The sequence below is a fragment of the Seriola aureovittata genome, chromosome 17 (genome assembly GCF_021018895.1).
Source record: "Seriola aureovittata isolate HTS-2021-v1 ecotype China chromosome 17, ASM2101889v1, whole genome shotgun sequence".
NCBI lineage: Eukaryota > Metazoa > Chordata > Actinopteri > Carangiformes > Carangidae > Seriola > Seriola aureovittata.
The window spans coordinates 21857645-21884878 of NC_079380.1; the positions used below are offsets into that span (position 1 = coordinate 21857645).

Consider the following 27234-nt stretch of genomic DNA (forward strand, 5'->3'; position numbering starts at 1 on the left):
AGAGTCAGAATAATTTACTTATCCAAGCTTTCTCTCCAGAGATTCTGCACTTAATTAGAAAATAGTCTGCTCCTATTCAAATGTGAGCACGCACAGTCTCTTGGACTCCAGTGAGACCCTACAAGGCCGTTGGCAGTGTAAGTAGGGGGAGTCTCAACTTTATCAAAAAACTGCACAATGAGCAACGTAGCAGCGATTTATTGACCTTTCAGCTCCACAGTCAACTGCACCGCTACTTCACAGAGATGGCCAAAAAATCTGCAGAAAACCACAGCTGACTTGAACTTCGTGTGTTTGGAAAGAAAAAGAATCAAATAGTGGGATTTGGATCTGGGTTTGGAGCTCAGGCTCTAATGACGGCTTATGAGTCTTTCGAGTAAGGTTTGGATTTTCAAGACATTCATCACAAGGCAGCGCTGATACCACTCTTCCTCTCTTCAGTGGTCGAGTGGATGGGGAAGGGAAATCAATACTCTAAGCACTAATAGGCGATGAGGGAGCCATTAATCAGGGGTGGGGTGGAGGGCCTTGAGAGAAAGTGTTGAAGTAACCGGCTAAAAGCTCTCTCCTCCTCTACAGCAGAGCCCCTGCAGAGTTACAAGATGTCTGTCATAGGCTTACTGTAAAAATAATGAATTCTTAGTGCAGGGAAGTTCTAACTGTGTCAGAAAGGACTGTGCTCGTGCTTCTCTGTGTGACTTCAGTGTTGTAGTGTGGTAGGTGCAGGCTGTAGAGTTGCTGGAGTTAACTGGAGACACAGGAAGTTGCTGGGGGTTGGAAGACGACATCAAACAGGATGTGAAAACAGCTATGCTGTAGCGTTAATGTAAGCACACACGGACACGCTGCTGCTGGGACAGACAAGACAACTTCACCACATATGCTAAGAAGATTCATAATGTTTTGGGGCAGCAGGATGGATGGGTGGGTGGTGACTGCAATTCTGTCTTTCTCGAAGTAAATACTCTTTTTGTGAATTTCGTTCACATTCAGGTGAAACCAAGGGTTCAAATGTTAATGCTGTAATGTAAGCAGCCCAAAATGTAGAAAATTTTCAGCTAAACTAGAAATTTAATTTGGTAAAAACACAGCTCATTCTGTAGCACTCCGTTTCTAATATTTCCTTGGAAATGAAAGCCTCTTCACCACGTTTTTCTTCTACACAAACTACCAGCCCTGCTTGTCAAAAGTCTGAATGGACATGTTACTATTTAGACTCATTCAAAGGCACCTCAGATAGTTTTTTTTATTTCTCAGTGTAATAATAGCTTTCATCTTCTCTTTTGTGAGCTGACATTTGGCTCCAATAATGATCACGGAGCGTCTTAATGTTCTCCACAAAAGCCTTAAGCACTGTTGGCGATCTATTGGCAAGCTCTCATTCAATTCCTGGGGTGACTTTAAATTACAGTTTTATGGCGTACTATTACATTAATGGCTGTAGTATAATATTGGCATAGTGAGCAGGACTTAAGCAGAGTTTAAATAACAAGTGCTATGAATCTGCAGACAAGAGTTTGCAGAAGTTGCAAGGTGGAGAGGCAGATCTTACACTACACTACACGGACAGAGTTCAAAGATCTGCTGACAGGAGCTAATTCTACCAGCTTGCAGGGCTGTTAATCTTTATTTATTTAAGGAGGAAATGAGAACAAGTGCTCAGTGCTCAGGGCAATGGCCACCCTCTACTGTGGTCTGCACATGCCTGCTGCTTTGCCTCTAGATCTGCTTTCTGACACAGAAAATGTACAAAATAAGACAAGACAAGATAGGCTACAGCAGCAGAAGCATACTCTGGGGCGGCCATCACAATCATATTGATGGACTGAAACTACATAAAGCGATATAACTTCTTCTTCTCCCACAGTTGTGGAAATGATGAATGATGATGATTTACCCCCTATTGATTTTTACACTGTCATCCTGATCTGTTCAACTGCCATGATTACAGGTCATCTTCAACCCCGAGAGTGTTTCGAGTGGTAACGATAAAAGATGTGCGTGTGTGGGCCTCATTGTACAATCACAACTTCTGAAGGGGAACTATCTAATTAAGACCAAGGAAGCATTAGCTGTAAAAAAAAAAAAAAAAAAAAAAAGAAAAAGAAAAAAAAAGCTACATAAAACTTCAAATATCACAGCACAAGGTTAGATTTATACATAGCTCCTCTAACGATTACTGGTAACCACCCTCCACCTTCCCCTTTTTTGTCTATGCATCATGGGAAATCACACTGTGAAACTGAACTACTCTGCATTATGTAAATTTGTCATGGGCCCACACTCTGCACATTGGTACTGTGAGATGTTTTACATATAAGCTCTTGCTTCAGTGCTGTCAAACGTTCTTATGTCTGTATTCGACATTTAAGAATCAGACAACACATCCGTCTCTAGATTCATTATAGGAAAGAAGTTAAAACAGTTACAACTTGAATCTGTCTGCAAAGATAAAACAGGAAGGTAGTTGCAACAGCTCTGTGTGCCATGTACTGATAAGGAGCAAAAGCAATATGTAGAGTAAAAATACACACCTGATTATAACAGATATACTGTATTAACCATTACTGGCTCTGACATGATTAGCATCTGTCAAATGAAGAAAGTCTAGAGGGGTTGGCGCCTCTGTTATACTGTGACAGTGTGCTTCACTACTCACGAACTGGTAAATGAGAGAACTAAATGTTGGAGTATGACTCAAGGCTGCAAATTTGAAGTCGAGCCTGGTCTCAACAACCAGCTGTGTGAGTCACAGTGACACAGTGCCTGCTAGCTGGCTGACAGTTATGGAACCCAATTATTAAAGATCTTGGTGACATTAGACAGTATTAGCGTTCCTTCACTGTAATTGATGCCCATTAGTGTTGTTACACACATTATTAATTAAAGCAGGCAAAGCACAACAAATGTGTAGTGGAAAAATAGCAATAGCTCACATTCAAAGTAAAAAAGAAACACTCATTCAAAGGTGACCAAAAAAAAACCAAATTGAATTCTCAGAGGGATCACAGTTTTCTCCTCAAAGATTTAGCATCAATTTACAGAACTCAGAAATTGGAGTTCTCAATATTAGGGAAATTCTCACACTACATTAAATATGAGTGGGATGCTTAATCCTGTCCCGTTTGTGATCTCACACCTACATGGGTATTATGACAAGTGATCTAAGGTGGCATGCACACTTCTCATAATGATTAAATAGGTCAACACGACAGGATTTGATGTCCCTAAAACATCCTTTTCATCCCCTTAGTGGCAGACCATTAGATAAATACTTGCATAAAAGGCCTGTTCTAAAAGCAATTGAAACAAGGAGGAAAACTGCTTTGTGGCAGTGTGGCATTAAGCCAGAGCTGGAGCTGCCTAATATTTGGCCTTCAACACAGTGATTTCTACTGAGTCACTCAAACTGTAAGTAACTGTACTGCTGATGCTGATCATAACCGCTAAGTGCACCAAGACACATTGGTTTTTCCTTTCATCTGTTTTTGCCACAGATGAATTTTGTATCTACAACAAATTACCATTCACATATTGTAAACATTCAGAAGTGCGATGTTGTGAATGAAAAAGTGAAAACTGAAAAAAAACCAAACAGATTTTCATAGCAACACAGCCACCATCTCCCAGCGATACTGGAAATGGTGAGAAGTTAAGGATGCTACATACAAGCAAAGCCTTAACACGGGCCTGCTCCCTCATGAGAGGGACCCTTTGTCCTAAGAGCAGAGCTGCTTAGTATTAGTATCAGCAGACAGATAGCAGTGGTGATGGAGGCAAAGAGGCCACAATGATCACCCTCCACCTCAGAGAAGTTTTCTTTTAGATACTACTACTCCAAATGCTTGTGTCTTGCATGTTGTACAGCATCAGGTAAAGCAACATGTACATCAGATGTAAACTGACACGGTGAAAATACGTTTCTTGAGTGTGTTCTTTTATTCATAGTTATGTTGCCAATTGAGAGGGGAATTTAGTTTAGTATTACTGATGTTTGAACAGCTGTTATGTAACCAAATATCCAACTGGACTAAAAAGCAGAGTGCAAAGAGCAAAGTGAGACAGTAAGCAAGAGAGACCAAAGTGCTGCAGCATTATTTAGTACTTATTTCTTTGGGGCAACTAAACAGGGCAGATAAAGCATCACACAAAATGTTTAGCAACCACACTAGGCAAAACACACTGCTAAAACTAGGCCAACCACTGACCACTTTAGGGTATAGCTATGCTAAAATTACACAAGCTCATCATCAATTCTTTGGAAAGCCTTTTTTAAACTTGCAAAAATGTTACATTTTCTCTCTTCTTTTAAACAACTCTTCTTTTGCCATTTTTTGCAACATATACAAAAAAAAAATTATTGATATCCTGTGATCGATAAAGCAAATACCACTGCTGACAGTATGATCTTCAAAAGTAGCCTTATAATCCCTTTCTAAATAACATTTAATACAAGTCCACCTTTGCAGCAGTACGTTTCAGTGAGTGACAGGAGCTTGTTCCATCTTGTTTCTCAGAAATTACCCGAGGGGAAGCATTCAGACTTGAGACTAATGTATGAGTACTGTGAAGAGGAACAAGAGAGGAAAACAGGATAAAGAAGATCAAAGAAATGGAGAGGGGGATGGTCTCTGACAAACATCATGCCACTTCATTCAGTCTAAAAAAGTGAACCGGTCCTATGGGCAAAGCAGCCAACAAATGATTCAGATGAAATGTGGACAGTGCTGGAGGCAACACTGATGCAGGCTTTCCTTCCCCATTTCAGTTTCTTTCTCCGGGCAGAAATAACCTGCAAAGCGTTTTGTAGCTTTGAAAGTTTGTGCACTTACAGTACCCACCAGCGAGGTCAAATATGTTAGGCCTGGATATATGAATATCTATTTGAAAGCCATTATGTGTAGCAGTGTTTACAACAGAATTAGATTTGACTTGAGGTGGAAGCTGACAGCGGTGGGGGGGGGTGGGGGTATTTGTATATACGGCACTCCACTGCAAACATTTTAATTGCCAAGTACTTTGTAACATATAACTGAACAATACCATTGCTTCACGGTGTGTAAAACAAATAACAATCCTCATCAACTCGGATTGGGTCGCTGAGGGTTGATTACTTATTGTGATTGGTCAGTGACAATCAGTCCAGCTCGCCTTCATGCGCACCTCGCATGACAGGCACACAAAGCAAATTTTTGTGTCTGGTGGACACAAACATTTTATAACCGTCCACCAGCCCACCACTGCTGCAGGATTACTCCCAATGCTCCTGATGGCCAGCCCGACTATGGCAGATGGGTCTTTTCTCAATGTGTTTGTGAGAGAGAGAGAGAGAGAGAGAGAGAGAGAGAGAGAGAGAGAGAGAGAGAGAGAGAGAGAGAGAGAGAGAAAGAGAGAAAGAGAGAGAGAGAGAGAGAGAGAGAGCAGGAGGGCAAGGAGGGGTTGAGTGAATCAATGTGCTGCATACAGCTCTACAATAAAATAAGATTTTACCCATTTAAAACAGTAAAAAAAAAAAAAAAATCAATGTGAAGCAGTCGATGTCGATATTGTGGTTGGCAACCACAAATAAATCAATAAATTGGAAACACTGGTGTAGCAGTGGGCATCAAAGTCATACATTTTCCAAATGCAGAGTGGCATTGACTGTATCTGTTAACAAAGTAAGCCAGCTTGGGTTGAGCTACATGATATATAACATGAGATGATTAAAATGTGAAATTACAAAATCATTTATATTGCATCGCAGTTTTTGTTCAACCTCAGGCATTGTGCCAAAGTCGACAAACACATAAAATAAGATTGAATCTGAAAAATTAAGAAGAATGAAAAATGTTTTAGTTTGTTTTTAGTCATTAATGTAAAATGGCCTCACTTAACATCCTCCTCATGCTGTTTATGTAGGCAGACACACAGAGGGTTTGGGGAACAGAGCTAAAAGCTAAAAGCATTATACAATGAAGGAAAAAAACAAGAATTGAGAGCAACAACATGCTAAATATATGGGGAACTAAGAAGTACAATTTAGGCTTTCAAATGTAGCAAAGATAAGTAGAAAATTCAACATATTTCACCAATATTCAGTTTTGTCTAAATTACCCAGGCACCAAAAGGCACATCTCATCTCTAATGATGTCAATTAAAGGAAAAAAATCTGTGGTATTTCCCATTAACATTTGGGCTGGAACTCTGCCATCTCGTAAAAAGCTTGAGGTTTTCCAACAAGACAGCTGGCTATAGAAATGAGAGGAAAAATACAGTACCTTCTCCTCTCATATGCAAATTTAATAAGCACTCATATTTAGCTCAGTGTTTCCTGGGCTGTCTCTTTTTCCCTCCCTCTAGGCCCCCCTGGTGAGATAAGAAGTCTTTTCAAAACTCACTTCTTAAATCTCTTATTCTGGGGGAAAAAAAACAGCACTCATCCCCTGATAGAACAGTCGACTCATCCACACCAACTGACTTTTATATCATATATACACTGCATATTATAAGACAGTATAAAATCAAGGTATTTCATTATATTGATGCAAACTGCCGTGACGCAGTCTTGCACACTACCCACATCACTAGCACATGGGCGGTGCCATGTCACATGGACTAAAAAGCAGAACGCCCTTCAGATTCTGTGTGAGGAAGACAGCAGTAAAACTACATGGTGGGTATTTATTTAAAAGTCACTATTGATCCCTTAAGTGACTGTGGAGCCAAAAACCCTCTACCTGTATGTCAAGGAAAAGCAGATGTTGCCCACAAAAACAATATATTGTGTTGATCAAAGATCAAGTCATGCATTATCAAAAGGTAGTTTTAAACTGAGTATTTGCCTAATCTTTATGCGCTGTTGCCTCTCCATCCTGCCAATCATGACTTTGACTCCAAACACAAGGATTGGGATGATTGCATATAAATCCAAGAATCATTGTGTAGGAAAACTGCAGTATGTAATTTCTAATATCTCAGCTTCTTCATCAAGGTCAGAGTATGACATAAACCCTTTTCGTGCAACAGCAAAGTATAAGGCTTTGAATAAGCTTCTCATGCCTGAGGATATAGACATGCCTGGGGTTTCACACAGAAGACTTTAAATAGCTCATAATGGAACAGAACCCAAACAAAAACCTTGCAGCTTTTGCCTCTTTTTAATCACCATGCCTTCAGCAGTGTAACATTAGCGCTGCTCCTTTACAATACTTTGCTATCATACACTGGGCCACAGAATCTAGGCCTAAAATTTTGTTGTTCTGTTGCCACACTTAATTACCATGTGCACCATCACATGATGCAGCAGTGTGTTTTGAATTTTAGGCTATAGCCCAAGTTGACTGATCTTTTTTCTTTAAAAAAAAAAAAAAAAAATTGCTTTATGTTTAACAAACACATGACAATGTTAAATACAACTGAAAAAGAAATTATTGATCTCAATGTAAGATACAGTCTTAACACTGTAGTTTTATTTGGGGGATGATTCTAATCCTAAAAGGTCTTTGTCTTCTTTTTCTTTTTAAACAAAATAAGATTACTGTTGATGGCGCTTTCATTTAACACAGGACTGATATGATTAATTTAACAGGAAATAAACCTACAGCAATAGGTATTTTGTTTCATAATTATGAGTAATACAGACAAGCCCTAACATCAAATGATCAAATAGCTGTCACTTACTTTAAGGATTTCTCCACGCTTGAAACTAAGCTCATCATCAGCGGTTGCTTTAAAATCGTATTTGGCAATGGCCTCCATGGTCCTTGCTGCTTGCTGGAAAACTGCTTGGATGTGGTTGTGTGTTTCAGGGACTGAATAAAAAATAAAAACACGTATCCAGGCTTCTGTGGCCAGATGCTTCTCTCCGAGTCTCTCCTCCCGTCTATGACCCGTTCCTTTAGGGCTTAGACCTCACATAAAGGTCAGAGTAAGGTACCTGTAAACAAGAAACAATGTGATACTCAATCAGACTAACTCAAATGGTTTGTTAAAAAAAGAAAAGGTTGATAGTTTGGCAAATGTTTGTACTTTGTGAAGTCTCATTTAAAACATAAAATATCCAATATCCAAAATATAGCACACAAGTACTAATGATAATCTCCAGTGGCAAACCTATGTGAAAAGGGGGTTCAGGCCTTCGTGTCCTGTTGCTACTACTCTGGGCAACATTCATCTGAGGACACGAGCATATTGATGCAAAGTTCCCAATCACAATCAGCAACACTATCTACATACCCTCTTGACAGCCAACCACCCGGGCCAACCAGAGGAAAGTCAGCAGCCTGCTTAAGCAGAGCTGACAGTGATACAATGGTTAAACCTGCAGTTGCTTAGTTAAATGGATAAAGCTACGTTATCCCATTAAGTTGTTTGCTAATATGCTACCGTACAGCTCTGATGAGTTCACGGTAATTCAACTCTGCGAGTAATAAGGCCATTAAATCTGACAGCCGCCCAGATAACAGCTATAGTAACAAACGCATGTTAAATTATCTGCACATACAAACTTTATTTGCTTTTTATTCAAATTCAATCCATCTCTCGTCACGAATAATCAGTTCATACGTCAGCTAAGACAGTCCTAAAATGTGACCGTAGCCATTGTTTACAGTAATACAAACAACCAAACTCATGGCCACTATAGCCTTACTGAAAACAAACGAACAAAAAAACACATCAGTGTCAAGTATATTAAAGAGAAGGTAACGAAGAGGGGAAACTGAAGTCCGAAGGGTGGGAGACCTACAATTATCCTCCAGAATTTATCACCCTCTCGTGACTGTCAAAATAATGTTAGATTTCAACATCTATCAATGTGCCATTTTGAGCATCAGACCGCGTTTATTTATTTATTTATTTATTTATATATATATATTTTTTTTTACCGTTTTCACGCGAGTTCGAGTGAATCGATTCCGTTCCAGCAAACAGACTGCGCCCAGTGTTCTAGAACGCTGGAGCTAGCATGCCGGCTAACGGTCGGGTAACAATAACTGCGATGCAGTGTGGTTATCAAACTTACCCAATCTAATTTATCACAACGGCCAGATTAACAATGACTTTACTCAAAACAAGTGGACAGTTTAAAAACAAACACCCGGATGATTATCAACGCTCGAGGCCTACTGGCTAGCTTCACGTTGGCAAATGTGAAAAGGAAGAAAACACCTTCTTTTTTTTTTCATAGCGCAAGCTGTTGTTGCTAGCTCAGTGGCAGTTAGCCCAGCTAACGTTACTGAACTTGACTAGCCTGCGTCGTGAAAGGAAACAGCACACAACTTTTATGAAAAGAGAAAGCGTCAGTAAAAACTCACCACTCGAGATATTCCGTTTCAATGCTGCCACCGTAACAAACAAAAACCTGTCGTGTAACTATCCACTCCCTGTTTCCTCTAGAGGGGCAACAAACGATGTATGTCTGGTGTCGCTTACACCCCGTCCTACGAGCCTAAATCTAGCTACTAGCATAAGGTTTTGCGACGTTTATTTCCGCTTCCTCCCACAGTGCTGGGAGGGTCTCCCTGCTGTTGTGGCTGGAGCTCCTCCCTGTCAGTCTGCTCCACTGGTCTGTCAAACCCACCACAGACCTGTTACTGTCACCTACAACTGTCTTCTTTAATCAGAGTTATTTCATATTACACTCTATCTATCTATCTATCTATCTATCTATCTATCTATCTATCTATCTATCTATCTATCTATCTATCTATCTATCTATCTATCTATCTATCTTTTAATTTAAATATTTTTATTATCATATTACATATTAAGTTAGGGGTGAAACAAATTAAGGTGGGGCATCAGATAAAATAATAACAATAAGACCTGGCTTTATTAGTCAGCACGTGCTCTGGTGCTGCATGCTGTACTTCTCTGTAATAAGATTCAGGTGTTTTGGTGGCTTCTATCAGTCATAAGAGTGTGATTGATAAAAACTGACCACCTTAAAACCACCAGATTTACCAGACATTCTGCTGGTCCCTCTCATAAAAAAAAAACATTCACATGATTTCATGATTTATCATTATTTGTTTTTATGCCTGGATATGTCCTATGCAAAGCAGCCAAAAATATGCAAACACACACGCACGCACGCACGCACGCACGCACGCACTCACACACACACACACACACACACACACACACACACACATTAACACACGCACAGTTTTACAGACACTATGATGTTCTAGATGATTTGACAAAATAAATAAACAAACAGATAACAAATAGAAATAGCCCCTGTATTACACATTCTTCACCTTCCATGTTGCAGCAGCAGAGAGTGTGTTATCTGCTGCTTTCATCCCACTACACAACCCATTATTTGACAAATATTTTGGATAGTTGGTCGTCTTTCTTTGTTTTCATTTTTTGGACATCTGCTTTTAATTCTGACCTGTCCATCTGTGACAACAGAGACATGTTAATACCTTGACAACACTGACACCTAGTGGAAATACTAAAACAGCCTTTTAATTAAAAACCTTTTAGAATAGTTCTAACAGATAGTTGGCTTCACTGTTCAAGCACAAATGTCACGAATGGCAAAAGTTCACACCAGAAAGAAATATACTTATTATATAAATACAGGAATATCGTTATATAATACGAGTTAATGAATATGAGATATACAGGTGGACGGTATCCTTTAAAAATATGACGCAGCTAACAATGTCACTGAAACCATTCATCTGGACAGTATGGAAGACAGCACATGGGCAATGAATTGGTGACTTATTATTAAAACAGCCCTGCGGTGTTTGTGGTGGACAAAGGCTGTGGCTGAACAGGAAATCTTAAATGAGGAGAGGAAACTTATCTCTCTCTCTCTCTCTCTCTCTCTATCTCTATCTCTCTCTGCATCTGTTCTCTGGGCAGAAACACAATGACAAACTATGACAGTGGAAAATATCTGTGCGTATTGGAATTTGACCGTTTTGCCTCCTTACGTGGAGCTGCCGGGTTTCACACTGACAGACCTGAAGACTGCCTCCCTCTCTGTTTTTTTTTATTTTTCTTTTTACGCGCGTGTTAGTTGTCTCGTGCTGCATATAAGCTATTAAACCCATAAACCAATATTTTTTCAAATTCTTTTATGCTGCTGTTCTCATGGTATCTCGTGTGTAAAATAACGGTTATGTAAGTTGTTATTATTATTATTATTATTATTATTATTATGGGGATGGACTTTGCCTACATATCGAATTCATCTTTTTCATCCTTCAGTCCTGAGAATGTAGAAGAAGGTAGGTGGCTTGTTTATTCTGTTTTTGTTTTTTGTAATTGAGCATCAGACTATTGAATTTCACTCAGTACAGGATGTTTGTGTCATAACTGTAGAGTTATATTAAAACACAAAAGTTTATTTGCAGATGTTGAGTTTTAATATTTTATTATTTATTCATATTTGATCATAGTGAGTGATTATTGTGACTTAAATATAAGTGTATACAGAGGATATTTATAGAGAAAAAAAATCACAGGCATCAATATATAAGTGACTGACAGGGAGTATTCTTTTTGCCAGATCAGGAGCAGTACAACAATGTGCTCATGCCCAGCATCTTTGGTGTCATCTGTTTCTTTGGGATCTTTGGAAACTGTATAGTCATCTACACCATTGTGAAGAAGACCAAGCTCTGCTCCCAGCAAACAGTACCAGACATATTCATCTTCAGTTTGTCCATCGCAGACCTCCTCTTTCTCCTTGGCATGCCGTTTCTCATTCACCAGCTTGTGGGTAATGGCTCCTGGTGCTTTGGTGGCACCATGTGCACTGTCATCACAGCACTTGACTCCAATAGCCAGATTGTCAGTACATACATCCTGACTGTAATGACTCTTGATCGCTATCTGGCCACCGTGCATCCCATCCGCTTCAAACACGTCCGAACCCCCTTCATGGCCGGGGCGGCGGTCGCTCTGGTGTGGGTGTTTTCTCTGGTCTCCATCACTCCAGTCTGGATGTACACGGGACTCATGCACCTCAAGGACGGCTCGGTCGGCTGCGCCCTCCTGCTGCCCGACCCCGCTACAGATACATACTGGTTCACCCTCTACCAGTTCTTCTTGGCCTTCGCTCTGCCTTTGGTGGTCATCTGCGGGGTCTTCTTCAAGATTCTCCAAAACATGTCAGCTACAGTTGCTCCACTGCCCCAGCACAGCCTGAGAGTGCGGACGAGAAAGGTGACCTCTATGGCAGTGGCCATATGCCTGGCATTTTTCATTTGCTGGGCCCCTTACTACATCCTGCAGCTGGTCCACCTGGGAGTTCAACGGCCCACCTTTGCCTTCCTGTTTGCCTACAACATTGCCATCAGCATGGGCTACGCCAACAGCTGCATTAACCCATTTATCTACATTATTCTAAGCGATACATTCAAGAGGAAGTTCATTGTAGCCATTCGTCCGTCTCACAGGGTTTTCAGGGTTGCCCCCGCTCTGGCTGATGGCAGCATGAGTCTGAGGATGGCAGCAGACAGCTTGCATCCATCTCACTCGCAGTCATCGGGGGAACTGCTTCAAAACATGCTGCCGGTCACTGTGGCCGTGCGCTGAGATGAGACAGTTAACCAGTCAGTCCACGACCACTGCCAGCAAATCACCATCTGCCACTACTGAGCGCCTGTTTCCCCAGAACACACCTCTGTTTACATGAAGCTGCAACCAAGGAGGAAAACTCATTCCACATAGCGACTTTATTGAACTACACACTACATTTATGCGCCAAGTTGTTATATAGTGTGTGACATTACAAGGTCAGTTCAGTGTGAGTTGTTATCATAGAGAAAAAAGGAACATCAGTTTTCTTCCACCTTATACATAACATTTTCAAACTCAGTGAACTACAGAAAACACATTCAGATATTGAACTATGGAATGATTCATGATTACTGTATCTCTGCATTTAAAAAAAGAGGACAGTTTCTGTTCCACACATGGCTCAATAAAGGCCTTCAAACTAATAATATATTTTAGTGCACCATGTTATTTTCACCATGCAGAATAACATTAACCTCATGATTCTGCAAACCTTGATTCTGTACCTCATCATAACAGTTTTTATCATCTGAAATATCATCCATCATCATAATCATATCATCACAAATATTTGTTTTAACTGTATTTAATTGTATTAACTGGTGTATATTGCGACCTGCAGTCAGTATTGTTGGATAATTACAGAATCTATTGTGTATTTCATTATGTCCGTCACACAGTTTGCCAGTGTATGTGATTTTGACCGAGCCATCGCACTCGCAGCCTGATCATTCTATCAATAGCGAATATGTGGCTTTTGTATTTTACAGCAAAAATCATGAGTCTTTTGTACAACACCAACTGCACTTTATCACATTTTAAATGATTGAATGTTGTAACTTTGGCAGAAAAAACGCTGCCTGTCTGTTTACCGTGTCATTGCTTGTGTATTGAAACTTATGAAATGTCAAAACACTGTATTTAGCAGTGGAACACCATTCAAGCTTGTACAAACAGTGTGTGTAGTAATAAGTGTAAAAGCTCTGCTAGGTTTTAGAGGAACCTGCTGCTCTTCACGTGCCATGTGACTGATGTGTTTTGAAATCAGTGGCTAAGTGGCGACAGATTGCATGTTCTCATCAGCGAGGACAGAGAGTCTGCGTCACATAATGGCTCCATTTCATTTTAAATGCAGAGTTTTCTCTGTGGGAGGTGATGGTCTATAGGTCCTGCTTATGTTACAGAGATAATCCTGTAGATGTCATTACTTGTATTATCCACAGTGACATTATACTGCATGTGTGTGGCTGTCGTGGCTTGTGATGCTGTGATGCGGGTATTAGTCTCTGTGTATTTAACTGGGCATCTTAACCGTGATGTGAACGCTGTGGAAATGTGCCTCTTTGTAACCTGCTGTATGTTTGAACTGGTTAATCCTACTCCAGGAGATACAGTGGACTGTCTTTGACATGCATGAAGTGAAATAAAGTGTTGAGCTCAATTGAAATATATCTCTTTGGAAAATCATTTTAGACTGACGGTTTTCTCAGACTTTCAGAGGCTCGAAAGCAAAGACGTTTCATTTTTCTTCAGCTTTTTACATCAGAAGACTTAATGCTCATCCCAAGTCAGTCGGTCAAAAGGAATCAAGGTTTGTCCCGTTATCTGGGAAAGAACAGAGGGCTGGAATAAAATCAGGATTGCATGGTATTTACATGGTAATTCTTAATCATAAGAATAAACCCCCTGACCCCAAATAATGAAATAGTAAGGCAATTATTGACTCTCCACCCTGGTGAGAGCTGATCTGTGGTGGTACCAGGACATAAAACCCTGAAACAACATGAGTCCCTGTGTTATTACTTTTAAGGCTTTGTTACGAGTCTGTAGCTTTTTGAGCTTAAAGTCAAAATTGCTATTTATTTTACTTTGCAAGTGAAGCTAGTGTTCATTCTGAATTCAAAATTCACTCCAGATTTTCATTTAGTTAACATGCACTAATGTGTAGCTACATCAGCTAATGAGGTAATAATAAGTCTTTGCTGAACTTTGTGCTTCAACCCAGTTACAAATATTAAAATATCATTTTCAACATTCATTTTAAGACTTGATGGGGTGATAACACCCTGTGGTGAAGCCTAACCATCCTTGTAATAAGATTTTGACTCTTGGGCAGCACACACAGTGTGTGTTATGTCATATATTGCTGGGTTTTTGCAGATAAATACCAGTGACTCTTTCAGTGTGTGAACTGAAGAGACTCGCAGCTTTTGAAAGTCACTTGTTGCCCTGTATTCTTTCAATCTATAGGAAACTGTAGATGTTGATGTTGATGTCCATGCGAATCAAAGACAGCAGCGAGTTGTGACGTATCCCTGTGCTTCATGTTCACAGCATATGAAAAGTCCCATTAAAGGTATGAAGGATAGCACAAAGGTTCAAGGCGCTCATGAGGAGGCGAACAGATTAGTGAACAGAGCCTCGCTGTCGAGCGACAATTCATGATTCTCGGAAAGTCAATCAAACAACTGCAAAGAGACACAAAACAACCACAAAGAGATGCACTACCAGTGACACCATGACACACACAACAAGAGGTAAAATTACACACACACACACACACACACACACACACATACACAGTTTGTTGTTTTTGAGGGGCACAGGATGCCATTTCATTTAAAAGGGGTATATGGACATGTCATAATGAACCTCTTACAATGAATGCAAAACCGTCAACCCCCCCCCCCCCCCCCCCCCCCCCCCGTAATTTTCAGTGATGACATCCTTCGGTGATGGTGACAAAGCACAGCAGTAATGGCCTCGAGGAAATAAACCACCGTCACACAAAAATCCACATGAAGATAGGCGGCGATTACTCTCGCCGTAATGAATTTGGTTCAAAGGAAGGAACCAATCTCCAGTTGTCAGAAAACAGCCACATGACTCCTGTGTCATGCTGAATATATTCAGAGCACAGATGTTTGCAGCCATTAGGAAATTAGATGTGTGGATGTTAAAAAGATGAGTAAATGATGAACTCCTATCAGTGATCCCTGCCAGTTACCATCAGTATAGACAACAACAAAACATGGAGCTGTGCTGTTGTGACTTGTTTTTCTGTCTCTTTTATGTAGCATGCTCACATGGGGTTTTATTTAATTTAGAAAACAATTTCACTCCTCAGTATTGTAGCAACAAGGAAATGGCCGGAGGTCTACATGAGACTCTGTGCCTGTATTTAATTGCTTGGAATAAATGTCTACAGTCATAAACAAACAAGTTTAAAGGAAAAGTTTTCAAGTTTTCTAATTTATGGGGCTCCAGCCCTGAAAGTTTTCCCAAAAGCCCCAAATCTTATATGAAGTTTATAATATAACTTGGTGTCATTTCCTCTCAGTCTCTCTGTCTGGACGGGCGAATCCGTGGAGCCGCATTAGTACTGCACTGGGGTCACTTATAAGTCGCCCACAACAACTTGCAGGGCATTCAGGCTTGATGGTTTCATCTGCGGCACGCTGGGCGAGACATGAGTCACAACGAGTAAGAGCACAAAGGGAAAGGACAGAACAACCTGTGGACCAGGGGAGGAAGCAGGAACAGGTGAAGAGGTGATGAGGGGAGAGAAGAAAGAAAGTTGAAGTGAAGAGGAGGAAAATATGCGATGAGGAACCCAGGAGGAGAGGAGAAGAAGACAGAAGAGGAAGTCTGGATTTAAGAGGGTGAAGAAGAGAGTAGAAAGGGCGGGAAAGAATGAAGGAGAGAAGAAGAGATGAGATGTGAAGGTGAAGAGGAAGAGGGACGTGTACGGAGGAAGACTTCTGTCAATATTATTCCTGTGAACTGATCAGCGAGTAAATGTGTGATCTGTAAATATAAAAACACCTTGACACACGGTTTGAAATCTGAATCTTAGAGCTCAAGTGTTGCCTGTGTCCTTCAGCTGTTTACAGTCCAGGATCCAACCGACTGAATTTCATATAAACAGCATTTTTACGGTTATTGTATTTTGTATTTTGTGTGTGTTCCAGCAACACACTGACTTATATAACAGGGATTATGTGACACAGTCACTGGAAAACATTTGGCAACAGGAACTTGGTCCTTGCACATCGGGTCTTCCAAAGAGAAGTAGAGTAAAAGAAGAAGAGGATTTAATTAGACTTGAAGAAAACTTGCTGCAGAAATTTGCATCTTAAAAGGATGTTCTTTTAAAAAAAAAAAAAAAACGCCCTTTCTTTGTGTAGCTTTCAAAAAAGCAACCAAGTAAACAAGAAGTGTAAAGACCGTCTGGAGCCTCAATCAGTGAAGTAATGGCTGAAATTATAGTCTTATCAAATAACAGTCTGGACCTCTTACAGGCTTGATGGTTGGGCTTGGAGGATACGTTACCAACTTGATAAAGAACCTTCTTGCTGCTTCTGCTGCACTGCTGCAAAATAAACAAATGCATATTAATAACCCCTGTTGCCCCCCTAGTGTCGTGTTAAACCCTCGTAATAAAACGGGTTACGAGCAACTTCACATCCCTGTAAATCCTGTCTCTGCTCACCTCCAGTGGTGTTTCCTCTCTGAGAGCCAATGGGACACAAGAAAACAGGCTTTCACAGATCATTTATAACATTTAATTATAATTCATTACTTATATTTTATTCATAACACTGCTTTTTTAAAAAAAAAAAAAAAAAAAATGAAATCAGGGTTTGGTGAATTTTAATTGTGTCTTTTGGAAACGATTGATTGAAAGCTTATTCAGGACTCCTTTGAATTACATCTATCTATCTATTCATATTGTTTTCTTCATCTCCCAACCCACATATGACTGTGATTACATTGTTATGTTATTATTATTATGTCATTTCTGTTTATATATATGTTGTTTATATATATATTAATGTGACTCTGGTTGGTTTTCTTGTATCCGGCGAGCATTTGTGGACAACTGCTCTAACTTGATTTACACGAAGCCATTTGAGTGAATTTACTGAGTTCAAATAATTCAAGCAGATGAAAACTGCTGTTGGTAAAATCAAGTGGGAGGCACCGTGATGATGATCAGCGGCAAACATGTTGTGAAACAGTCAAAGATCCATCTCCAGAGGTTTGGAGATCCAGCCGCGTTTCTTTGAATTCACTCTCGTATCACATTCGTTCCCTTCATTCAGGCACCGTCGCTGCACGTCAAGCAGCAGCTGCACTTAAAAGTTTCTCAGTACTCTGGCCTTACTTCACTGTGTTTCAGGGAAACCAGCCTTTATCAGAGATCCCCACAGCTGACTCCAACACACCGTCTCCGATTCTAAAGAAACATCTGAGCCGCCCGGGCGATGAGAGCCAGAGATAAGAATGACGAAAAACACTCTGACATAAAGCATTCAGCTCCACCGAATTCATTTGTGAGAAATGCCGTGTTTAATTTGCGATTCCGTAACACTTGCAGTACATTAAGCAGACATTATAGACAGTCCAGTACAGGGACTTTTGTGTGTTGTGTCCAATTCACCGCCACTTACCGTATGTATTCATCTGATACATTAACCTGAAACATACAGTTTTAATCTGGTACTTAAATTACATAATTACAACATCAGGTACAAAATGTAGAGTTTTAAAAAAGTTAATAATAAAATATAATCTAGCCACATTTCCCAAGTAATGTCTCAGAAACATCCTTCACTTGCTCTCATTTCATTTTGGTAGAGTGTAGTTAAACAGTGATGTTAAATGACACAACATGAAATGTGAATACAGTTACAGTGTAGACAAACCAACCTGGACTCGCACCTTTCTATTCCCTAATAATCCCCAGTGACAAAAACAAAAATTGTAAATTGAAAATTAGACACAAATCACAAAGTGGAAATGAAGGAAAATTCTTATGAACTTTTGTTCTCCTGGAGTTCAGCTCCTCCTCCTCCTCCAGCAGAGAAATCAGACATGGTGCAGATACAGAAACAATGATTATGACTGATGACTGTGAGTTAAATACATATATTAGAAATCCCGACTCCGCCTGTGGTGGTTACTTTATTACAGTGTGTGTGAACGTGACAAAGCGTGTTTACCATTGGGACACACCACATCTCTGTGGCTGCAGAGAAAGAAGAATTGTGTGTGTGTGTGTGTGTGTGTGTGTGTGTGTGTGCGCAGTATGAATCCTCTGTTCTATCCTAAATGAGAAAACTGCTTCATACTGAGCTCTGCTTTTGTGTGTGGTGTTGTGAGTGTTCACATCCAACGTCAGTCACGAGAGACACGAAGCTGAGCAGAGATGGAAACACAGACTCCCTTGTTGCTGCTCTGCTGCTGGGGCAGTGAGTTCTTTATCATCCCTCCACAGACCGAACCTGATCAAAACCCAAAGCTACAGGTCATTTTTCCAAGTTAACTTCAAGCTAAGCTTTTATTTTGAAGATTCCCCTCATATATTTAATCTGATGTACACCCACAAACATCCCATAGCTGAGTTATCTGTTGGTGGCAGGATGTAGATTAATTATCTTATCAGTTTGAAACACAGAAAAAAGAGAGAAATTAGTTTAGCAATCGTGGCAAATGCATGTTACATGTTCTACAGATAAAAACAAGATTTCTAAATGTGTTTGATGAATTCTGTGTGAAACAATTTTACAAATAAATACATTGCAAGTTAGATAAATAAATATATATATTATATATTTATGCACATTCAACTTTAAATTTATTGATAAAATTTGAATTTTGCATATAAATATCTAATAATAACTTTTTTGTACAATTATTTACACACTGTTAATTGTGCGTGTATTGATCGCATGAGACGTTTGAATTGGGTTTATACAGTTGTGTATGCTGTGTTCAAGTGCAGGTGAAAAACATCCAGCTTTTCAAATAAAATAGACACCTCCATATAATTGACAATAATTTAAAGTGATTTTACTTATTGAATTTTTATAGTTGTTCAAATTGTTTAGTATTTGTCTGTGGTTTGTGCAGTTTATTTGTGAACACCATAAATTACACTCAAATCGTCATACACACTTGTGAGTCTTGTTTTTATTTGCAGGTCGTGCAACATGCGTTTGTCACTCTGTTATTAATTGAGACTAATTTCTCTCCGAAACCAGATTCCTGCTTTTTGTCCAAACTGGGTGCAGACTAACTGCTTCTAACTCATCGATGTGACTCGGCATGTAAGCGCTGGTCACACGGAAACATTTCTTAAGCAAGAAAGTGCAGTGGTGATTTGACAGGACAATTATCATACATGACAAAGCAGTGATGCCTGTAGTTATAGCAGCCAATTTACAGTGCGGGTGTTAGTACTTTTTGCAGTGTTCAACATCTTTACACGTTTTAGCCCATTATCTATATTATGTACAGTATATGCTGAAAAGATTCCAGTGTATACCACTTTAGCTGACCAAGTTTTTCTGTGTATAATGGGCTAAAAACGTGCAACGTCAACAAATCCACCCTCTGCTTTTCAAATATTGATCATAAAATCCAAAATAAAACCATATTTTAACAGCAGGCTGCTTCGTAAAACAAAAAACCAGGAAAACACAAAAATCACATTACAGCAGTTTCTCTCCTCGGTAAATTCGACTCTGCATAGATTTAGTTTAAGACACACACAGGTAAGAACTTATAACAGTACTATGAAGGGGAGAGAGAGAGAGAGAGAGAGAGAGAAGATGTACTGCGTTCCCGGCGCCGCCTCCTGCTGCGAGCGTCTCCGTGTGCCGAGCGTAGAGCAGAAGAGAGGTCCTAGTGTTCAAATGTCATTCTGGGCTGTCACAGAGGCACTTCGAAAACAAAGCAAAAACAAAAGCAATCAGTCACATGGTAACCACTCACTCAAGTAATCACTATGATTGATATCATCAGGGATAGTTTGGGTTTATTGACGTGGGGTCGTGCGAGGGAAACAGCAATATTCTACATGAAGCGGATGGTTTCAGAGGGCGTTATTAAACTTAATTAACTTACACCTTACCTTTAATAATAATAATAATAATAATAAAACAGACAGGGCTACACTTTAATAACTGATTTACTACAAAGTCTTCCAGGTATTTTGTAAAACTGAACTCAGACTACTCTGTCACTGCATGACTTACAGCAGCAGGGAAGCTTCCCAATCAAATCCTGTTTACATCGTTATGTTTTTCTGTTCACCTGTTTTTCCTCTTTTTAAATGCCGACATCAGGAGCAAAAATCTCAATGTTGTGCTTTAACTTGTGTCTATCTGAGCTTTCTTTGCCACCGGCCAAACAGAAAAGACAATTCTGTATCTAGCATAGGTTTGTAGCTGAGCGTGCGCTGCTCAGGGACAGGTCCGCGCCTACCCAGGGAGGTGGTACTGTATCGCGTCCGCTGCAGAGTGGCGTAGCCGGGCTTGTCCGACAGCAGGATGCGGTGGGCCGGAGGGACCACGATGTCGCCGTTCCTCTGCAGGGAGGCACACCTGCGGAACGTCAGGTCCAGCTTCGTCTGGATGTTGCTGGAGCTGTGAGCGCGCTGTATGTCCACGGGGTCGTGATGTCCGGCCTTTCCGTTCGCCAGCTGCGCTCTGCAGTTATGGGCGTCACACCTGGGGATGACGCAGGCCTTCCTCTCTTCAAGCGCCACTGTGGTCAGCGTCCCATTGGAGAGAGAGAGTTTAGCTAAATTACTGCCCGCCAGCTTCTCCAGCTGTCCGTGGCCATCCGTACGCCCGTTTTGCCCCTTCATCGGTGACCTGGGAACGTCTTTCTTCATGAAAGCAGGTTTGAAAAAAGACAAGAGGCTATCGTGGCTGCGACCCTCCTGTCCCGTCTGTCCCCTCCTGTCCTCAGGTTGAATGACCATCTGTAACAAGTCTTTCTGTGCCCTGGAGGTCACCCCTGTTTGGACCTTAGTTCTTCTCAAAGTGGAGTCTCTGCTCGGAGGGGCGCTGTGGCTGATGTGCCCCCCTAGAATGGCTCCTCTCTGCAGCTGGAGCTCCAGGGTCCTGCCCTGGTCCTGCCTCGCTCTCTTAGATGACCTCTGCCTCAGAGAACCATCATCTCTGGCTTTGCCCTGGCTGATGTTTCTCTCCATACAAGGTCTGCTCTGTCCTTCTGGTATTTTGGGGGAGTAACAAGTGTCAGAGCTGAGTCTGTCCGTGCAACTAAGGCTGCTGCCGCTGGGTGAGCTGCAGTCCTGTCCTACGTCAAAGGCTCTTCCCTGCGCGGTCCTTTGCGGTGGGGTGGCCACCAGTGTGATGATGGGGTCTTTGGTACATCGTGGCCGGCGCCCAGACTCCAGGTACTCCACCAGCTCTCCGGGGCGGGTGGGGGTCGGGCGTTTAATGCGGTCCTTGGAGCCGAAGGACCATCGCAGAGGCAGAACTTTGCTCATGGTGTCCTTGGGCTTCATCGGTGATCTCATGCTGACACTCCTGCCGTGCGTCCCGCGGACAAAGGGCTTGGCTTCAAACCCATCTGAGGGAAAAAAACACGACACATGACACATACATACTAATGTGTACTTATAGTCTGTTTTAAAAAGGGCCGGATTAATATTATTATTCGATAATGCACTTGCTGCTACCGAGGTAACCACGAGTGTTGCCAGAGCAACATGGAGTGAAGTCTTAAGGATTATAACTTTAAGACAACGAAAAAACCTACTTGTTTCTACTGTTTTGGGAGGTTCATCTCCGAACACCGGCAGCTCAGGAGAGTCTGGGGGCTGCACGGGCCCCGGCGGTCCAGGGACGGGGCCTCCTGACACGACGCTGCCCCTCTTACTGCCCCCAGTGAGCCGGACCAGCCAGTGGTCAGACGTGGATGAGCTGGTGGAGCCTACGGAAGAACAAAAGCATTAGAATGGAGCTAGCAAGCCACGGTTGGTCATGAACCTGCAACAGCTAGAGAGAGGAGCCTCCCCACAGCAACAGCTATCGCCTCCACAAAAGTCCCGGTGAGGAAAAAAAAAAACCTGCATCCACTCTGCAAAAAAATGAAATCCGTGTGATCACCGCCCGAACTCCGTCATTACGCTGAAACCATCGAGATAAATGTTTCTCTGACTCCAGGAAATGAAGACCTTTGATGGCAGCAGCCTTTCTCTCCAACCGCAGAGAAGCTTCACTTTATTGGCTAAAATCAATAACTGAGATCACACTGATAACACACACTCACACACACACACACACACACACACACACACACACACACACACTCTCATGCTGCTGAGAAACTGTTCATCAAACAATTCTGGCAGACTGAAATTACGGAAGAAAAATAACTGTCTTTTTGCAGAGCAATCTGTAAGTAATGACAGGCGATATTTTGTCGCTGGGACATAATGGGAGAATCCCGCCCGACAGAGAGTTTTTGAAAGGACTAACCGGTGACGGAGGAACTGGCAGACCAGGGGGGGATGGCGTTTCTTCTCTGGTAGAACAGGATGTAGGCCCCGCGCGTGCACACCTCCCCCTCTGGAACCGGCTCGGCACTGCTGTCGTCGTAGCTGTACCACTGGCCGTCCACCGAGTTCCTGCAGAAGGCTACGATCACAGGAACAAAAGGAAAGGACGTGAAGTGACTGGAGGAAACGACAGAGAGAGGCTTAAAAATGTGAACGTTGATCTCTTTTGGTTGGTGCCCCAAATCATACGTAGACATTATATTGATTTTCATTACTCCTGGATGATACGCAGCTGTTTTAAAGCCAGGTAGCAGCACTGCGTCATTTACAACGAAGGTCACAACTGATGGTCTAAAGATTTCCTGCAGTCGAATGATTCATTATAACGCTTTAACAACACTCTTTCATCTAACCTGAGGGCCTCATCTGATCATGTTAAAGTGGGTTTATAAGCTCGGTCTAATTTTCAATGAGTTGTCTTTGATGTTCATGTGAGTAAAGTGGTAAAGTCCTATTTTGATGCCTGACACATTTAACCAAGTCATGGCCATTCGTCTCATTCGTAAGTCTAGAGGTCGTCCACGCTGTTTATCCTGTAATGCTCTTTTAGATCACAGCTGATACAAAATGCTGCTGCTTGGTTTTTTGTTTTTTTTTCAACACATGCTATGAGAAGCGACAACATCAGACTAATTAATCCTTGCCGCTCTTCACTGGTTACTTGTCAGGTTTAGAGTTGATTTAAATTTGCTGTTTGTTTTTACGGCCTTGCATAGACCTTGACGTCAAGGGTGAGCGTGAAAACTCCTCCTTCCTCTTTTGGATTCCTTCTTAAAACTAATGTCGATCTCATTCCTTCATCTTAACTCTTAATTCTCTGTAATTGCTTGATCTTGTTTTATTTTTCATTTTGGATTTAATCACTTATTCTTTGTTTTTACTGCAAACTACTAAAAGGTTGTGATTATAATGATTAGTATAGGTCGGACCTGTGTAATGTCCACCGTGCATTCCTCCATGGTGGTTGCACACGGCGTACAGGTCGTACAGGAAGTCAGGAGGAGCCTGGTCGGGTCGTCGGGGCTGCTTCCACCCGGGCTGGGGGGGGAGCGGATGGGTGCCGTGGTTACGGTTCACCATGTGAGGCGTCATGTCCAGGCCCGCCAGGGGGAAATGCACGAACGTGGTGAGCTTGTTCCTCCGCTCTCCCACCTGCCTGAAGCGCTTCAGGTGCAGGATCAGGATGTCCGGCAGCGTCCACAGGCTCATCTTCACCATACCCTGCTGCAGCTGCTTACAGTGCGGGCACTTCCAGGCATCGTCTGGGGCAAGCTGGGGAAGGAGAGTGGAGGAGGGTGAGAGAGACAAGAAGAAAAGGAGACAACAAAAACTGAAAACTCTTTCACTCCACCTCTTCCTGAAAAATCAGAAGCTGAACCTCCTTTGTTTTTCTTATTCCCCTTAATTATACTCTGGGAAATGAAGCGTGACTAAACCTTGGAAACTCGCATTCCCTTTACATAAGCGCTCATCAACTCTTCTTGGGAACAGGTAGTACATTTCGATGCTGTTGCCATGGTTACCACTTTTGTTCACTTTTCCCGCCTCCCCCCATCCCCCGATTACCATCTCGAATACTGGGCAGTGAGGAGTCGTCGCAATGCACAAGGTCATCCAGTTAAAGTTTACAGTGAAGATTTTCTCTTGCTCTTGGCAAAGATCCTGTTTCTTCTGTCACGGCCGCCATCGCTGAACCCAGAGAGAGATATATACGGCGCATTCAGGAAGTATTCAGAGCCCTGTTCACATTTTGTTATGTTAATACCCCATGATGACCAGGCGAAAACGCAATTTTAGAACTGTGTGAAAATTTATATATATATATATATAAAACACAATATCTTGCTTTAAAATTGAGCTCACAGACTGGATTATGTCAAAACGCAGATCTTTGGAGGGAAAAATCTGCTCCACTGAGAGTTTTCCTCAGAGCACAAGACTACAGGACAAACTCAATTTTCCTCATTTAGACAACTAATCAGCATCAGTTGGTTCATCCAGAGAAACATTTGCCTGCCCAGACTGAGTAAACACTGACAGCAGTGTCTCCCTCATGTCTGCAGCGCCGCTGTGTGGTGTCACAAGGTAACAGCAGCAGCAAAGAGGATTTAACTGAGGGTAACACCTCACTGCTTTGACACAAGATGCCTTCAATGACCACATCTTTCAAATTTCATGAATAGTTTTTTTTTGTGTGTGCGTGTTACTGTAAATCAGACGACGTTCTGCTGCATCTACATCTTTGTGGTGAGACCAGTCATCAGTACGAGAGCGGATCGTGTTCAGAGTGTTCTGGTTGCTTTAGTGGATTCTGGATGTCAGTGCGTTTGTTTGTGTTCGACTGTTTGAACTCCGTACACAGAAATGTGTGTAACATTGTAACACACACTGTATATACATTCATCTTTAACATGTGCTATTTTTTAATTGATGGAAAGTAGTAAATATAATATATCAATATTAACAAACTGCAAAACTATGTTATAAATTAAATGATGAATTAAATGAAACATTAGAGAAACTAATGTCCAAACTAAAGCTCTTATATATTTCATGATTATATACTGTGTATTTCTTTTTTTTCTTCGACAGCCATCGTGTTTACTGAATCCATACATTTACAACTATCTAACACGGTTCCTGTTCTGACATCTGTTCTGCAGTTTGGCTCATAGTTGCACAAAAACACAAAAACAACCTTTCTATCACTAATTATATCTGCTGCAGAACGGCTTAACTGTTGTCACTATCATAAAATGAGTCACGTCGCTGCTGCCGTTACCAATTTAACACTCTGAAGAAACATTAAGAACAGGATTAACGTCACAGAAAATCTATGGTTCAGATAAGGCTTTTATACCCACAGCATCTTACAAGAGGAGATTAAGGAGGGGATTCAGGAGGCTCAGTGTCACGGCGCACGGCTGTTAACGGCTGTCGCAGGTAGCAGGTGTCTATAATAACAGACGGACTACCTGTTCCTCTTTGGTGTAGAGCTGGAAACACTCATCCAAGGTGCAGCTGTACTGTTGGACGTGCTGCTGCTGCTGATTCCTCACACTCTCCGCGTCTTTCACCACCTCCTCCTGAATGTTACCAAACAGGCTGCGGCCCGGGACAAAAACATGCAGACAGCAGATTCTTTTGTCAGGTTAACAGAGCATGAACGCTGCAGTAAACACGCGATGGTCTGCGACATATATATATATATATATATATAAAAACTCACTGACCAGTCTTTGATTCTGTGCTCCCACTCGATGATGAGCTTGACGTGCGGAGGTCCTCCTGAGCCGCAGAGCTTCAGAGCTCTGAAAGACACCAGGACAAAAAAATCTGCTGCATTTTCAAGTTGAGAGACATTTACAGGAAACGTTCTGCACCAGCAACTCTTTCTCAATCATCTGCAATGTACTTGTGTTGATGCTTTTCAACCACTAGGTGTCAGCATTACCACACTGCATGAACCCTTGACGTGTGGTGCACAGACAGAGAAATGAGAAATGACGCTGCTTGTATGAAAAAGAGACTATGTGGGATTGTACTGGGGATTTTTTATGGGCAGACAAATGTATTAGAAGCTACAATATAAAGGTAAACATTGTTATAGGAACCAAAACTTAACACAGATCACAGAGAAGCTTCAAAAAATTCAACAGCGAACTGACAAAATAATCTTAAATCAAAGTCCACTTAAAAGCTTTTTTCTGGAATTCTCAACCACATCTCATGATCTTCATGAGATCTAATTGTGAGATTATTTTGTCGAACTACTATTTCCAGTTTAAGCGTGAAACGTGGGGGATTGTTGGGTGCTATTTGGCACTGAACAAGCAAAGCTAAACTTAATTTGCAAGAAGCAAAGTCAACTGTTGATGCAAAGTGAAAGAGCGGGAATCTACTAAAGGGCGTCTATTTATGTCTGTTTTCACTATGACACTGTTCACTTTGAGAAGAAGTCTATGTCCGTGCTAGCGGCTAGGCAAGGCTGTACTACACATTAGTGCTTTGGTGTCAGCATGCTAACATGCTCGCCGTGACAATGCTAATATGCCGATTCTAAGCTGGTTTTCCATGTTCGCCGGCATTAGCTTAGCATGTTACCGTGCGGACGTTTGCATCCTCGTTGAAACATTTCACTAAAAACCACAAATCAAGTCAAAGTAAGTGGAGACCATCAATGTCTGTGCAAAATTTCAATACAATCCATCTAATAGTTGTAGAGAGATTTGTGCACATGGGGTTGTCTGTGCGGTACGTTCTTTTACTGCAAATCAAATTTACCTACAGGTACAAATAAAGTAACCTAACATAATATTTAATTTGGTGGA

The 27234-nt window shown here is 41.4% G+C and overlaps 3 protein-coding genes across 3 annotated transcripts in view; 1 reads left to right on the forward strand and 2 right to left on the reverse strand.

Moving 5' to 3' along the window:
• The window catches only part of grb2b (growth factor receptor-bound protein 2b), a 29174-nt gene extending 19717 nt beyond the window's left edge, over positions 1–9457 (reverse strand). The window contains exons 1-2 of the mRNA XM_056401783.1: positions 9297–9457; positions 7663–7918 (exon numbers count right to left, since the gene is read on the reverse strand). Coding sequence (XP_056257758.1) covers positions 7663–7740 — 78 coding nt within the window. The 5' untranslated portion in view covers positions 7741–7918; positions 9297–9457. The remainder of the gene's footprint in view (positions 1–7662; positions 7919–9296) is intronic.
• A 1402-nt stretch (positions 9458–10859) lies between these two features.
• On the forward strand, positions 10860–13994 carry mchr1b (melanin-concentrating hormone receptor 1b). The gene is made up of 2 exons (XM_056401879.1): positions 10860–11231; positions 11513–13994. The coding sequence occupies exons 1-2, from the start codon at positions 11162–11164 to the stop codon at positions 12541–12543; spliced, it is 1101 nt and encodes a 366-aa protein (XP_056257854.1). The 5' UTR covers positions 10860–11161; the 3' UTR covers positions 12544–13994.
• A 3860-nt stretch (positions 13995–17854) lies between these two features.
• The window catches only part of usp43b (ubiquitin specific peptidase 43b), a 60489-nt gene continuing 51109 nt past the window's right edge, over positions 17855–27234 (reverse strand). Inside the window, exons 10-16 of the mRNA XM_056401437.1 lie at positions 26137–26214; positions 25879–26008; positions 23833–24175; positions 22824–22982; positions 22102–22275; positions 20797–21912; positions 17855–20252 (exon numbers count right to left, since the gene is read on the reverse strand). Of these exons, the coding sequence (XP_056257412.1) occupies positions 20242–20252; positions 20797–21912; positions 22102–22275; positions 22824–22982; positions 23833–24175; positions 25879–26008; positions 26137–26214 (2011 nt within the window). The 3' untranslated portion in view covers positions 17855–20241. The remainder of the gene's footprint in view (positions 20253–20796; positions 21913–22101; positions 22276–22823; positions 22983–23832; positions 24176–25878; positions 26009–26136; positions 26215–27234) is intronic.